The 14,701-nt window shown below is 40.5% G+C and overlaps 1 protein-coding gene and 1 long non-coding RNA gene across 2 annotated transcripts; both read left to right on the forward strand.

Moving 5' to 3' along the window:
* Nucleotides 1-93: 93 nt before the first annotated feature.
* LOC135967493 (uncharacterized) lies at nt 94-13,628 on the forward strand. The gene has a single exon (XM_065530837.2). It carries the CDS (start codon nt 224-226, stop codon nt 746-748), a length of 525 nt encoding a protein of 174 aa, XP_065386909.1. The 5' UTR covers nt 94-223; the 3' UTR covers nt 749-13,628.
* On the forward strand, nt 94-13,628 carry LOC135967494 (uncharacterized). Its single transcript, XR_010581651.1, has 2 exons — nt 94-217; nt 7,502-13,628. It is a non-coding gene; the product is annotated as an uncharacterized lncRNA (long non-coding RNA).
* Nucleotides 13,629-14,701: the final 1,073 nt, after the last annotated feature.

Raw genomic sequence — 14,701 nt, forward strand, 5'->3', positions numbered from 1 at the left:
CACTTCAATCAGACGGCTTCACCAATGGGCTTGAGCGCTTTCCGTGGCGCCCGCCCCTGCATCGGCCTCCCGGCGCCCGCGCTGGTTTCCCTCAGGCCGCCGCGGCGGCGCACGCCCGCGCCTTCATCCGGGTCCTGGCGCGCTGCTCTCCCGGCGGCGGCGGGCCCGAGAGCCGGGACATTCCCGCGGCGGCGACGGCCCTCTCCGCGAGCGCGAGGTGGGTATGGCGGCCGCGGCGGCGAGCGCGGGTCCGTCGCCATTTTTTCTCCCTGAGACTCGCGGCAGCGGGTGGGCAGAATGGGAGAGCCGTGGGCCGGCCCGCGCCCGTCCGGCTAGCGCGGGCTGGGACTCGTGGGACGGCCTGCCGCCTCCAGCGGGTGAGTGGTCCCGGGAGGCCGGCGGGTCGCGAGCGGAGGTTGCGGGCGCTCGGGGCACGGGGGAGGGGTGCCGCGTGGCCGCCGCGGGGCCGGCCCCAACCCCCTCCGCTTCCCGCCCAGCTCCTCACCGACAGGGCGGGGGAGGGGGGTCATTCTTCACATTCCTTACCCCGCCCTTCCCCCCGCTTCAATCAAACTTGGGGCGGGCGGAAGGCCCGCCCTCCGGCCGGCGCCTGTTGGCCGGCGCCGCCTCATACTGTGGCGTGACTGGATGTAGGCGCCGCCAGGTGCCTTTGACGTCACTTCCGCTATCATGTTTGTGGGCCGGGGAGACCTTGGCCTTGGGGGTTGGGATGAAGGAGGGAAGGTAGGAAGTGCGAGGGGCGGGGGGACGGGGCGGGAAGGCGCGGGCGGGGAGGGCGGGAGAGTCGTGGCTGGCTGTATGCCCCTGCTCCCCGCGGCCAAGTGCAGCCTCCCTTCCTGAAGCAGCTGCTGCGGCTGGAGGTCCGCTGCGGCAGCCGTCCTTGGCGAGGGGGAGGGGAACGCGGGAGCGGGAGGAAATCGTATCCCGGGGGACGGGGCTTGGAGATTTGGGACTCGGTGTCACCGGAAACAGCGCTGGCCTTTTGACTCGACACTACAAACTCTTGGAACGGAGTGCCTGGAGAAGGCTTGCTAATAAACTTCCCCGGCGGGCTCCAGTGTGAGGAATGTGGTAACCTGTATGTCCTTGGCCAGTAATGCCCTTCGGTCTTTCAACTTTTTACAGTAGATTCTGTGTCAGAGGTGATGGTATGTATTTTTCAACTTTCCGGTTTTTAAAAAATTGACTAATGAGAGGGTGGGCAGACAAGAAAAAAGGCAGAGAAGACAGGGAATGTTAAAATGTTGAGGTAAATCAGGAAACTGGTTGAGTTTTGCTTTTTAACCTCATTGATAAATACTGCTTTCTTGGCATCCAGTTCCTAAAGTTAAAACATCATGTGGCATTCCTTTGCATTTATTTCTGTTGGCCTGAAGTGTAAGAACATTGAATGTCAAATTCCAAATTTATGTGTAGTTTAGGAAATAATAGTTTATATCCAGAATTCTTTTGGTGTTTGGCAGGGCCTGGTTTTATTTACTGTATATTCAGGAAGTACGTGTACTTAGGGAAGTGAAAACTTGGAAGTTACTTTGGGTTTTGTGAGAATGTTTGATTTATTATACATATTTGTTAAAAGTTTAGTTTGAAACCTCAGCTTTGAGAATAGACAAATTTCATGACGTCTTGTGAATTCAGTGGTATTAAATAGCATTTTAAAATGTATCACTTAGGTACAATTACAGTGTGAGGGAAAAAGTTAACTTTTTTGGATAGTTACATTGCAGTGACAATTAGAGAGTATTTTTATGTGTAGATGGGCTGTGGGTTCCCCTCACTTAAATTGAAGCTCTGTTGAACTTGAGACCCTTAAGAATCTTGCAAGTGTGAAAAGTGGAGTGAAACAAAAGCATTTCTAAAACGAAAATGTGTAAGTAACTGCGTTCAGTTTTACAGAGTGAAGAAGTAAGTATTAAAAAGTTAGTCTCAAATGTTTATACCTTAAGGTCATTTTGTTCCTTTAACTAGACATTTCTTGGGTTAGAGAGCAGTACACTAGACATTGTGTATTTTTTATTTTAATAGCTAAGATAGTATAACTTCTACTCATATGGGAATTACTGAGTGTTAAGAGCGCCAAACTAGTGTTTGAAACTGTAGGTCCTGAGTCATTGTGTCATGAAGTCACTTTAGTGGGTGGTGATCCGAGTTTTTATAAAAGTAGAAAATATTCAATTGAATACAAAATAGCGTGGTGATGCAGCTCGACACGTGTATTCCTGCAAAATAATCCTGTGAAGCTGAGCGTCAAAAGTTGAAAAACTTATTCTGTAGGGTGTTTTTCTCGTTAATAGCATTGTATAAGGTATTATAGTTTAATATTTTTTAAGGAGTATTAAATGGGCTGTTTATATTTCGAGGAACATGAGCCGCTCACTTTAGTTTTCACAAGTTGGGAAATAAATTTGCCATCCATGACTAGTATGCGTTTTAATCATAGTATTTTTTAATAGCCTGCGAAGCTTTTCTTTAGACCATAAGAGATCTTTTCCATCCCAGAGTATTAATTGCCAATTATCTGTCCGTGTCTAGATGAGACTAGAAGAATCCGAATCCCCAGTAGTGAGTTGTCAGCATTGCCTAATGTGACCTCAGGACTGATCGGTATATGCTTTTTGCCTGTGTGGGTGTTCTGAGCATTGTATAATCACTTAAGAATGGACTTCATTAAATAAACAGACAAAATATGAGAGCCATTACTCTATTTTTGGTACTAAGTCTTTGAAATCCAGACTGTGTTTTACACTTGTGGCACATACACTTGGGGCTAATCACATTTCAGGTGCTCAGTAGTGACATGTGACTAACAGCTAACAAATGAACAGTGCAGTTTTAGTGCACTGTTTTTAAAAAAAATTAGATTTTTTAAAATTAGATTTCTCTTGCTGAATAGTTGTAGTTTCAGATAAATAGTCAAAAATGTTGTCTCTCCACAGTTTCATCTCAATTGTAAAGAAATTGCATTAGGTGATTTTTTTTTTTCTTCTTTCTTTTTTTAATGATAGAAACAAAGTCTCACTAGGTTGCCCAGGCTGGTCTCCAACTCCTGAGCTCAAGTGATCCTCCTTCCTCAGCCTCCCAAAGTGCTAAGATTACAGGTGTGAGGCACTGGGTTCCTGGCTGAATCAGGTGATTTTCTTAGGCCCTTTCTAGATACAAGATTGAAGTATTTTGAGGCAGCTGACAGCTATACTTTTAAGTTTCTTTTGCTTCTCTAAGAATAAGACATTTTGGGTGATTGTTCTACAATAACATAATGTATACAAGTTGGGAGTATTTTGCTTTTCTGTTAAGCACAGTTGGCCTTTCTGTCCAAGGATTTTGCATCCTTGAATTCAACCTCGGATGGAAAATATTTGGAGAAAAAAAGTATATACAACAAAAATAATACAAACAAAAACAATATAGTATAGTGACTACGTAATTTTACATCGTATTAGGTATTTTAAGTTATATAGGAGGATGTGTGCAGGTTACATGCAAATATGACACATTTTATAAGGGACTTGTTTCCTCCGGGAGAAGGAAGTATCCTGGAAGCAATCCCCTGAGGATATTTTTCTGCTTTGTGTGAATTTTTTATTAACAGGAAGTTACAGTACTTTTTTGGTCACCTGAGAAACCCACCCCACATTTTTATTGGCCACTTACATAATTCTCGAATGCTTAGAAGAGAACTTTTTTCTTAATGAATTCACTCTTGCGCAGTATAGACTATGAATTGCCTACTAAGGATCCAGTTAATTATAGTAAACTGTGGAATCTAGATTAAATAATTAGACCCTACTTTTTTTCTTGGCTGGAGGGATGTGTACATTACATAGTGGTTTTTTCAACCCAGGAACATAACAGTGTAATGGAGGATAGGAAGGCAGAAGATTTTTAAAGGGTTGAGAAATAATGGTTTATGTATAATGGTCAGCAAGACAAGCCAGCCAAGTTGGATATTCTTTAAGACTATCTTAAGTGTCTGCTATGTGTCTAAAAGTGAAAGGAAATAAGGAATAGTCCTAGTACTTAGCCATTCAAACCTGACCTAGTACTTAGCCATTTCAAACTTAATCTCAGGGTTAGTGTAATGTTTGATAGAATAAGAAATAAAAATCTTAAATTAGAATTACGTTAAATTTCTTTAGAGAAACGTAGTTATAAATGTGAATAATTCATTATCTCATGTGTTGCACATGCTCTATCGATGGAAGCAAAATACTATCGGAGAGTTTGCTTATTAATGTAATACTCAGCCTAAATCATTGTCAGATAATTGTTGATAACCAACTATTTGATTTTGAAAGAAATCTATTATAGTAGCCAGTGTTGTAACTTTGATTTGTATTTGATTATAGAATATGAAACAAAGATGAGACTGGAGGAAATAGTTTATTTTACTTGTGAACTTTTTGAGCTACTTTGTTATAGGAGTATTTAAATTAATGTAAAAGTGTAAAGTGTAGGGAAATGTCTTAGCTCAGAAAATTTAAACTCTTACTAGATATTAAGTGCTTAAAAGGTAGAGTGTGCTTGCATTTGGACTAAAGTTTAGTGTATTTTAAGAAATTAGAAGCTATTTTAAAAAATATTTTAAAGTTAGGAATGTGTTCCTCAGTGTTTTCACCATAAGTCTGTGGGGATAGTACATACGTTAATTAACTTGATTTAGCCATAATATAAACCTGTTTTACGTACACCATAAAAATACCATTTTTATGTTAATTTAAAACAAACTCATTACAAAAATGAAATTAGGAATGTGAATGTTAATGACTTAGTTATGAAAACTTGATGTAAATGTAGATATAGACAAATCTATAAGTAATAGATTTGCCTGCTTGTAGTATGCTTTAAATTGATAGTATTTTTAACCATCACAAGTATATCTGGAAAGGTAAAATTACTGTTAGGATAGTTTGTCAAATTAATTTATTAAGTACAGTTGCCATTTATTGAGTTAACTTCTCAGTCGTTAAATTTCTTGGCGTGTATCACAGTCCTGACAGCAGCCCCATGAGGTGTGGATGTTATAGTTCCCCCAAGTGGCGATGAGAGAACACAGCCACTGAGTAGCTGCTTGGCTGCTTGACCCAGAAACCATTGCCGTTAACCATTTTCCTGTACTGGTATGCTCAGCTGAAAAAAATAAGTTGAAGATACATTTCATCTAAGTTGAATTTTGACTTTTAGTTGCTGTAAATTTATTTATTATTATTATTATTATTATTTGAAATAGAGTTTTGCTCGTTGCCCAGGCTGGAGTGTAATGGCGCAATCTTGGTCCACTGCAACCTCTGCCTCCTGGGTTCAAGCGATTCTCCTACCTCAGCCTCCCTAGTAGCTGGGAATACAGGCGCACGCCACCATGCCTGGCTAATTTTTGTATTTTTAGTAGAGATAGGTTTTCACCATGTTGGCCAGGCTGGTCTGAAACTCCTGACCTCATGTGATCCACCCACCTGGGCCTCCCAAAGTGCTGGGATTACAGGCGTGAGCCACTGCGCCTGGCCAGTTGCCATATTTTTTTTTTTTTTTTTTTTTTTTTGAGACGGCATCTTGCTCTGTTGCCCAGGCTGGAGTGCAGTGGTGTGATCTTGGCTGCCTGCAACCTCCACCTCCCGGGTTCAAGCAGTTCTTCTGCCTCAGCCTCCCGAGTAGCTGGGACTACAGGCGCATGCCACCACACCCAGTGAATTTTTGTATTTTTAGTAGAGGGGAGTTCACCATATTGGCCAGACTGGTTTCGAACTCCTGACCTCATGATTTGCCCGCCTTGGCCTCCCAAAGTGCTGCGGTTACAGCCATGAGCCACTACACATGGCCAGTTGCCATAACTTTTAATGGGAGGGTAGTTCCACCTATAGATTGAGGTAGTATGTGAATAACGATAGAAAGTGGATAATAAAAGTATTTTTGTTACTTTTTAAGACATAAGTATCAGAAGGCCCAAATTTTGATAATTTAGCTAGTAGTATCATGCCTAAGAAGTAAACAAAGGCCCAGAAATTAGATGATATGTCCAAGGACATAGTAAATGGAGAGCCAGCATTAACTGTAGACAGAAAAATTTCAAGTACTAAATGTATACTGGCTATCAACCCACTCTTTCCCAGGAGGCAAGCATTATATAGTTGTGATTAGTTAGTTAAGATTTTTAATTAACTTCCAAATGAATATTTCCATGGGTTCTTGTAATCCATAAATTCATGGATTATGTTCAGTATTTATGAGAGCTCACCCTGACTGAACATTGCTTTTCCTCACCTTTTTGGTCTAATCAGTGTTTTCTGAACTGCAGGCTGGGAACCATTAGATTATAAAATCAGTTTATGTATATAATAAAATAACACATTAGAGTAAGAGTATTGATTTGTAAGCAATATTATTTATTGGATTATTTATATACATATACTTTTCAAAAAATTGAGGGTCATGTGATAGCACTTGGTATGTAAATTACCAGAGTGCTTTCTAGCAATAATGTATTTATATAGCTGGATTGAGAAAGAACAATACGAAGTAAGCATGTGACACCAAGGTTGGAAAAAAAATTTATTTGAGAAAATTGGTAAGCGGTTGAGGATTGTAGTAGAGGTACCAGATGCTTTTTCTTTCAGCCATTTTTGTTTTTTTGTGTTTTGTGTTTTTTTGTTGTTGTTGTTGTTTTTGTTTTGGCTGTTACTGTTTTAAAAGTAAGGACTAGGCTGGGTGCAGTAGCTCACGCCTGTAATCCCAGCACGTCGGGAGGCCAAGGCGGGCAGGCAGATCACCTGAGGTCAGGAGTTCGAGAACAGCCTGGCCAACATGGTGAAACCCCATCTTTACTAAAAATACAAAAATTAGCTGGGCGTGATGGTGCACGCCTATAATCCGAGCTACTCAGGAGGCTGAGGCAGGAAAACTGCTTGAACCCAGGAGGCGGAGGTTTCAGGAGCCGAGATCACACAATTGCACTCCAGCCTGGGCGACAGAGTGAGACCTCGTCTCAAAAAAATAAAAAAGTGAAAAATAAAAGTAAGGACAGTGCTGATTCATGGGAAATATTTTGGCTTATAAAGAGCCTGAGTTTAGGGACGAGTGTGTCTGCAAGTTCGTACTTTGCATAACCTGGCCTTGTAGAATTGAAATGAATTGAAATGGTCTAAAATGTAGTATAGTTTGGTGATGCAGTGCTGTCTCCTCTAATTTGGGGCAAGTTGTTAAGTTTCTTAGCACCAGTTTTCATCTAGAGATGATGAAGTAGTGGGGCCTTACATATTTTGGATATACGGTATTAATCCCTTTTTCTTACAGACACATTGATACTGCAGCTAGGAAAGCTGAGGGACTTTGGCTAAATTTCTTTTGCAAGGTTTCAGTGACAATGAATTAGTAGTAGGGCCAGGATTTGAATCCTGGTTTTTATTGACTCTAAATGAGTAATGCTGTGAACATTTGAGTACATGGTTTTTCAATTCTCTTGCTCTTTTTTTTTTTTTTTTTTTTGCAGGGAGGGCCAGGGTCTCACTCTCTTGCTCTGACTGGAGTTCAGTGGTGTGATTACAGCCCCCTGCAACTTTAACTCCCAGGCGCGATCTATCCTCCTGCTTCAGCCTCCTGAGTAACTCAGCTGGGACCATAAGCCTGCACCACCACACCCAGCTACGTTCAGTTCTCTAGGATATATACCTAGAAATGGAATTGCTGGGTCATACGGTGAACTGTTTTTTACTCATCACCAACCAGTTCCAGCATCAACAATCAATTCTTCAACTCGACACCAACAGAGTGTCCTGCAATTCAATTTAATTCTGAAACTACCTGGAGTTAGTACAAACCTCACAGGTTGAGGGCTCTAACATGCAAGACTGCACCCGCTGCAGATGCCAGTTTCAAGTCCCAGGTTTCCGCCTGAATTTTTAACCAACCAGCTATAAATTAGGGGGTTTCACAACTTCTTCCACTGGGTCTACAATTTGCTGGGATGGCTCACAGAACACAGGAAGACACTTAACTGTCACTGGTTTATTATAGCCAGATGAAGAGGTCCTTAAGCTGAAGTCCGGGAGGGTTCCTAGCAGAGGAGCTTCTGTATCTATGGAGTTAGGGTTACACCACCCTCCTGGCAAGAAGATGTGTTTTTCAACTCAGAGCTCTCCAAACCCTGACACTTAAGGGGTTTTTGTGGAGGTTTCATACTTAGGCATGATTGATTACATTATTGGCCTTTGATGATTGGCCTACTCTCCATCCTCTCTGCCTTACCTGGAGGTTGAGGGGGTGAGTCTGAAAGTTCCACCCCACTAATCACGCCTTGGTCTTTCTGGTGACCATCAGCCTCCTGGGGGGATGATAGGAGGCACCAATCAACTCAGTAACATTAAACAGACATTCATCACGTGGGAAATTCTGAGGGTTTTAGGAGCCGTATGCCAGCCAGGATCTTCAGATGGAGACAAACACCAAATACGTATTTCTGATTCCTCTTACAACAACTGTTTGACTTGTCTACACTGTTCTCCAAAGCAGCTGCACCATTTCACATTCCTACCAACAATCTAAGGGTTCCAGTTTTCTCCGCAGCCTTGTCAACACTTTCATTAATTTTATTAGCCATCCTAATGAGTAATGTAGTATCTTTTCGTGTGCCTGTTGGCCATTTGTGCTTATGAGTTATATCTTTGAAATATCTATTAAAATAATTTTGCTTACCATTAAATTAGATTGTTTTAAGCTACTTTTTTATGTGGTATGTTTTGCACACCAGTATACAAAGAAGAATGCAGATCCATTCTTTTGCATGTGGATATACAGCTGTCTCTATGTTATTTGTTGAAAAAATGATTCCCGGCCAGGCGCGGTGGCTCACATCTGTAATCCCAGCACTTTGGGAGGCCGAGGTGGGCTGGTCACAAGGTCAGGAAATCGAGACCATCCTGGCTAACACAGTGAAACCCCGTCTCTACTAAAAATACAAAAAAAATTAGCTGGGCATGGTGGTGGGCACCTGTAGTTCCAGCTACTCGGGAGGCTGAGGCAGGAGAATGGCGTGAATCCGGGAGGCGGAACTTGCAGTGAGCCGAGATCGTGCCGCTGCACTCCAGCCTGGGCAACAGAGACTCCATCTCAAAAAAAACCAACAAAAAAACGATTCCCAGTTGAATTGTCTTGGCATGGTTGAAAATCAGTCGACCCATGTATGGGTTTATTTCTAGACTTTAAATTCTACTATACTGAGCCGTATGTTTTTTATTACATTTTGCAATTTTAAAAATTAGTGCTTTTGATTACTAAATCACTACAAAATAAATGTAGTCCCTATCTTAAAAAATGATCTTTGTAGTAGCTACCTCCTAAATATGAAGTCTGTAAATTAAAGAGTAATAATACACTTTAGATTACTTGGGGTTATTAAAGATTTTGGACTCTACCTTCAGCGCACGTATTACCTTTCTGTCTAAAGAATCCTGACCCTGAATCAGATCCAGGTGATTATCTTTGATTTAGTTCTATTAAGACCACTTCGTGTTTGCTGGCATGGGATAAATGAGTAGGTTCGTTTAAAAATTAGTTTCTCTCTGTGTGTATTTTTTATATCATCTGTACATTGGTGCATTTGGATTATGCATGATGTACAGCACTTTTGGGTTTTGAAGTCATTGGATTTTTAATTAGAGGCTGTTGTGTTTTTCTGTAATGATTTTTTGTTTCTTGAAGGATAAGTTATTTCATAAATTTTCATTTATAGGAACTATAAGAACAACAGTTCAGTAAAAGGTGGTGGTAAGAAGGTGATTTCTGAATCTTGTAAATACATGGTTTTAGGAGTGGATTCAGATAACCAAGCATTTAAAATACTATCAATGAAATACAGGAAATGAAAAGAAAGCACAGCATAGATTATGCATGTAGCCAAAATGTTGAGTTAAATTTCATTTTCAACATAAGTGAATGGTCTAATACTGTTTTTTTTCTTGTCACTCACACAGGAAACCAAGATTACCGAGGAGGAAAAAAAAAAGCCTTCCTGTGGTGGTCAGCTATGATTCCTTTTCATCATTCACCCTGGATGTTCTCTTCACTGTGGGATGAGGTAGTAGGTTGTATAGTTTTAGGGTCACACCCACCACTGGGAGATAACTATACAATCTACTGTCTTTCCTAACGTGATAGAAAAGTCTGCATCCAGGCGGTCTCATAGAAAGTCAGTTAACTAATTGTACAATATTTAAGATTAACTTGTCTTAAAAAGATGTAGTGCAGCATTTGTTTATGGCCTGTAAGTTTATTACTTTAGAGGTAAAGTCTGTGGCAAGTACACTGGATGGGGGTGGGGATACCTTTTGCTTCTTGTCTTATTTCTCTGTGTCAGAATAAATGTATTTTTTTATTTTGATTGATGCTGATAATTTTATGTTGACATTTTCTTTTGAAAGAGATTGTAATTTCCATTCCAGAAGAAAAGATTGCTCTATCAGAGTGAGGTAGTAGATTGTATAGTTGTGGGGTAGTGATTTTACCCTGTTCAGGAGATAACTATACAATCTATTGCCTTCCCTGAGGAGTAGACTTGCTGCATTATTTTGTTTTTATTTAGATGATATTAAAACTCAGAAGAATTAATTTTGACTTTCTGTATTTACCGTTTATCAGTTAATTTTCTCTGTTCAAGTATAGTACAGTAGCACAGAGATTAACATTTAAATTTTTCACATATGGTATATTTCAGAAATTTGAAGTTAAGCAAAAATCTTAATGAGTAGAGAAAGTAAGTAAGTAGCCTTCAGGAAATCTTAATTAGAGGACCAGGCCCTTTTGGAATTGTGAATAGGTTTATAGCCTTACATCCTGGTACACATGTCCAAGGTGAGGTCCTGGGTGGTAAAGGTAAATACATATTGGAAGGGCACTGTGTGAGCCAAATGAGTCGGATTAATCATGATTATTTCCAGTTTGGGTTTTGGGTGGTCTTGGAGAATGTTGTAAACACTGCTTCATTGATATGTTGATTGAGCCAGACTTTACTCAGCAGCTGGAAAAGGAGAGATGGGAGATGGGCTCTGGGTTCTACCTTTGCTCACTGGTAAGTGCTAAGATCTCAGCTTTGTCCTCAAACCCTGAAGTAGTCCTTCATTCACACAGTGGAATCACTTGAAAATGTCAGATGGGGAAGTCCGTAGGTTGCTGCTTTAAAGAAAATAGAAAAAATGCTGGAAAAGTTTTCTTGAATTTTAACATCCATGAAGGCCCATGTTTTAGCTTTCCTCCGATGGGCAAGCCATACTCTTAACTTGGGTCTTGTAATCAACAAGCAAGGCTAAAAGCTCTCTAAGTGCATGTTGTTTAAACTATTTTGTGTTGGAAAAGAGGCAGTGTGGAGGTGAGGGAGAAGTTCCTCCCTCTCCAGTCATTTCTAATAAATGGAAATTTAAGGAGAAATTTTTGTTTATCTTTAATATCTAAGATAATCACTGTGCAGTGCCATTGGTACTTTTCATGGGAGTAGCAACATCAGACTTATTTGGATGGGCCCAACCCAGGTGACTTACTCGGGACCAAATTTATGCCTTTTGTTTTATCCACTGTGGACAGCTGCATAGATAATTGGTCTTTGCTCTAAACTGCACATAAAAACATGGGAGAAAATGACATTTGTTGCCTTTTGATGTGCCAAAGAAGAGTGAGAATGTTCTAAGAATTCTCTTTGGCTTAATCTTTGTGAATTGAAAATACGTATAACTCTTTTGGTGAAAGTGTAGCAAGTACAGTCATGAAATTTTGTGGTTTTTCTGACACATGTTCTTCCAGCATAATGTTGCCACCTTCAGTTGGAAACGTATCTTTAATAATTAAACTAAGCCCTGCAGAAAAATTAATTTATATATTAATTACGTATGGACATTATTAGCTAAGCAGAGTAAGTAAATTGAAATAAAACTTTAAAAGTGCCTTTATGGATAGAGTGACTAAAAGCTTGTTTTTAATGATGATGAAATTCATCAGAATTTGTTTCTGTTTACTTTAATTCAGGGGTCAAAAACAAATACCATCAGAGGCCCAGGAGGGGCTAGCTGTAACTGGGAAATACAGTAAATTAATTTGCTGTGGTTGATAGCAAGTAGGGTTTACATTGTCACCTACTTTTCCAGTTACCAGGAGAGACTGGAGATTTTATGAAATTTGATATTTAAATGTTGGTAATTGGGTTGGGCACCATGGCTCACACCCGTAATCTCAGCACTTTGGGAGGCTGAGGTGGGCGGAGCACCTGAGGTCAGGAGTTCAAGACCATCCTGACCAGCTGGTGGTTTGTCTTTAATAAAAATACAAAAATTAGGCCGGGCGTGGTGGCTCATGCCTGTAATCCGAGCACTTTGGGAAGCCGAGGCGGGTGGATCATCTGAGGTCAGGAGTTCGAGACCAGCTTGTCTAACATGGTGAAAACCTGTTTCTACTAAAAATACAAAAAATTAGCTGGGTGTGGTGGTGGGCGCCTGTAATCCCATCTACTTGGGGGACTGAGGCAGGAGAATCACTTGAACCCGGGAGGTGGAGGTTGCAGTGAGCCAAGATCACACCACTGTACTCCAGCCTGAGTGACAGAACGAGACACTGTAAAAAAAAAATAAATAAAAATAATTAAATGTTTAAAAGTCCAGGACTCCAGTAATATGTGGTGGGCTGAGTGTTAGACTACTGGCTTACATCCTGTGATGTAATTAGATTACTTTCTTATTCCTTTGTGACTTGAGGTTGCATTTTAAGCAAATATATTTGCGACTTTTTACCAAGGTCATATATGGCCAGATAACTTTTCAAAAGCATGAGTGAAAGAATTCTGATTAGTTTGAATTTGAACCAAAACTCAAAAGAACATGACCTAATTTAACAGGTTAATTTGAAGTGCATCTGCCAAGTAGAAGACCAGCAAGAAAAAAAAAATGGGTTCCTAGGAAGAGGTAGTAGGTTGCATAGTTTTAGGGCAGGGATTTTGCCCACAAGGAGGTAACTATACGACCTGCTGCCTTTCTTAGGGCCTTATTATTCAACGGTAACCTGTTTCCTTGCTACTTTGCTTTGGTGTAAGCAGAGTTCTTTCTGTAGGTTTTCTCAAATGAAAACATTACAAGAATACCAAAGAGCAGTGTTTGCATTAGGGATTTATAAACTGCAGCATGGTGCTGACATTGATAACTGAAAGTCAACTAATGAGAATTTGAGACTTCTGAAGTATACTTAGTTGCTGGTGTCTCTCCCTTTTGGGGTCACTGGAAAGTTTAGAAAGCATGGTTTTGTTTTTGCTCAGGTTTCTCTTGTCTCGATGTCTACATTATGTCTGAAGGAAAGAATTTAACAAAACTTGAAATACTGCTGTTTTTCTACACTGTAAATATTTATCTTGCCATGTTTCTAGGTTTGTCTTCTGGATTTAAAATTTGGGGCTGTTGGGATGGAATTGCATGGTGTGGGAATGGGTAATTGAGCTGCTGCTCATTATGGTATGTAACAGTGATTTGTCTGTTTAATATGTATAAGAACTGGAAGGTCAATAAAATGAAAATGATTTCCTTGATGGGGTAATGGTGTTACATGTTTTGTTACACATCTTTTCAATAAAAACATTACATACTTCAAAACTTGTGGTTTTTAAGTCATACTTATCCCCATCCTTGCAGTATTAGATGTATTTTTCATTTGTAATTACTATGATTTGTTCTTAGTTTCATTTCTCATTAGCAATAATGTGGTCATTGGACGATCATTTACAGATGTGTTAATAAAGCTAATGCGAGCCATTTCCAGCTCTTCCATTTTTGTAAACACTTGTGTGACTTTTTACAGACAATTAACTGCTCAGGATCGCCCTCCTTTTTGTTTTTGTTTTTGTTTTTGAGATGGTCTCATTCTGTCACCCATGCTGGAATGTAGTGAAATGATCACAGCTTGCTGCAAGCCTTGACCTCCCAGACTCGAGCTTCCTAGTAACTGGGACTAGAGGTGCACACAGCCATGCCTGGCTAATTTTATTCTTGTAGAGAGAGTTTTACCATGTTGCCCAGACTGATCTTGAACTCCTGATTATCTTCTGACCTTTACTTCCCAAAGTGCTGGCCAGGACAGCCTCCTTTCTTTACTTGAGTAATTACTGTTTGAGTCTGCTCAGGCAGACACTACCTTGTAAAAACTCTTATCTCTCGTTTCACTAGTTTGAGCATTTGTTCTAAGAATGAGACTGGAATTTGTGCATTAGCATGCCATCTTTTTCCAACTATTTTGAACAGTAGTATATTTAATTTTTTTTTTTTTTTTTAGACAGAGTCTCACCCTGTTTCCCAGGCTAGAGTGCAGTGGTGTGATCTCTCAGCTCACTGCTGCAACCTCCACCTCCTGGGTGGAGTAGATGGGATTTAGGTAATTTTTAAAATTTTTATTAGAGATGAGGTTCCACTATGTTGGCCAGGCTGGTCTTGAACTCCTGGCCTCAAGTGATCCACCCACTGTGGCCTTCCAAAGTGCTGGGATTACAGGCGTGAATCACGCTTGCCTGATCATGAGCAGTTAATACATTTAAAAGGCTCCAGGGGTGAGAAGGCTGAAAGGAAATTCAGTGGAATTTCCCATCCTGCCCCTCTGCTGCCCAGCCCCTTGTTCTAGTGGAAAGAAGGAAGCAGGTTCTAGGGATGTTCTCATACTTGGGGCTTCAAATTTC

This window comes from Macaca fascicularis, chromosome 15 (assembly GCF_037993035.2).
Source record: "Macaca fascicularis isolate 582-1 chromosome 15, T2T-MFA8v1.1".
NCBI classification, from domain to species: Eukaryota; Metazoa; Chordata; class Mammalia; order Primates; family Cercopithecidae; genus Macaca; species Macaca fascicularis.

What these genes read in the sequence shown, in the direction of transcription:
- LOC135967493 (XM_065530837.2), top strand. Translation starts at nt 224, where the DNA reads ATGGCGGCCGCGGCGGCGAGCGCGGGTCCGTCGCCATTTTTTCTCCCT.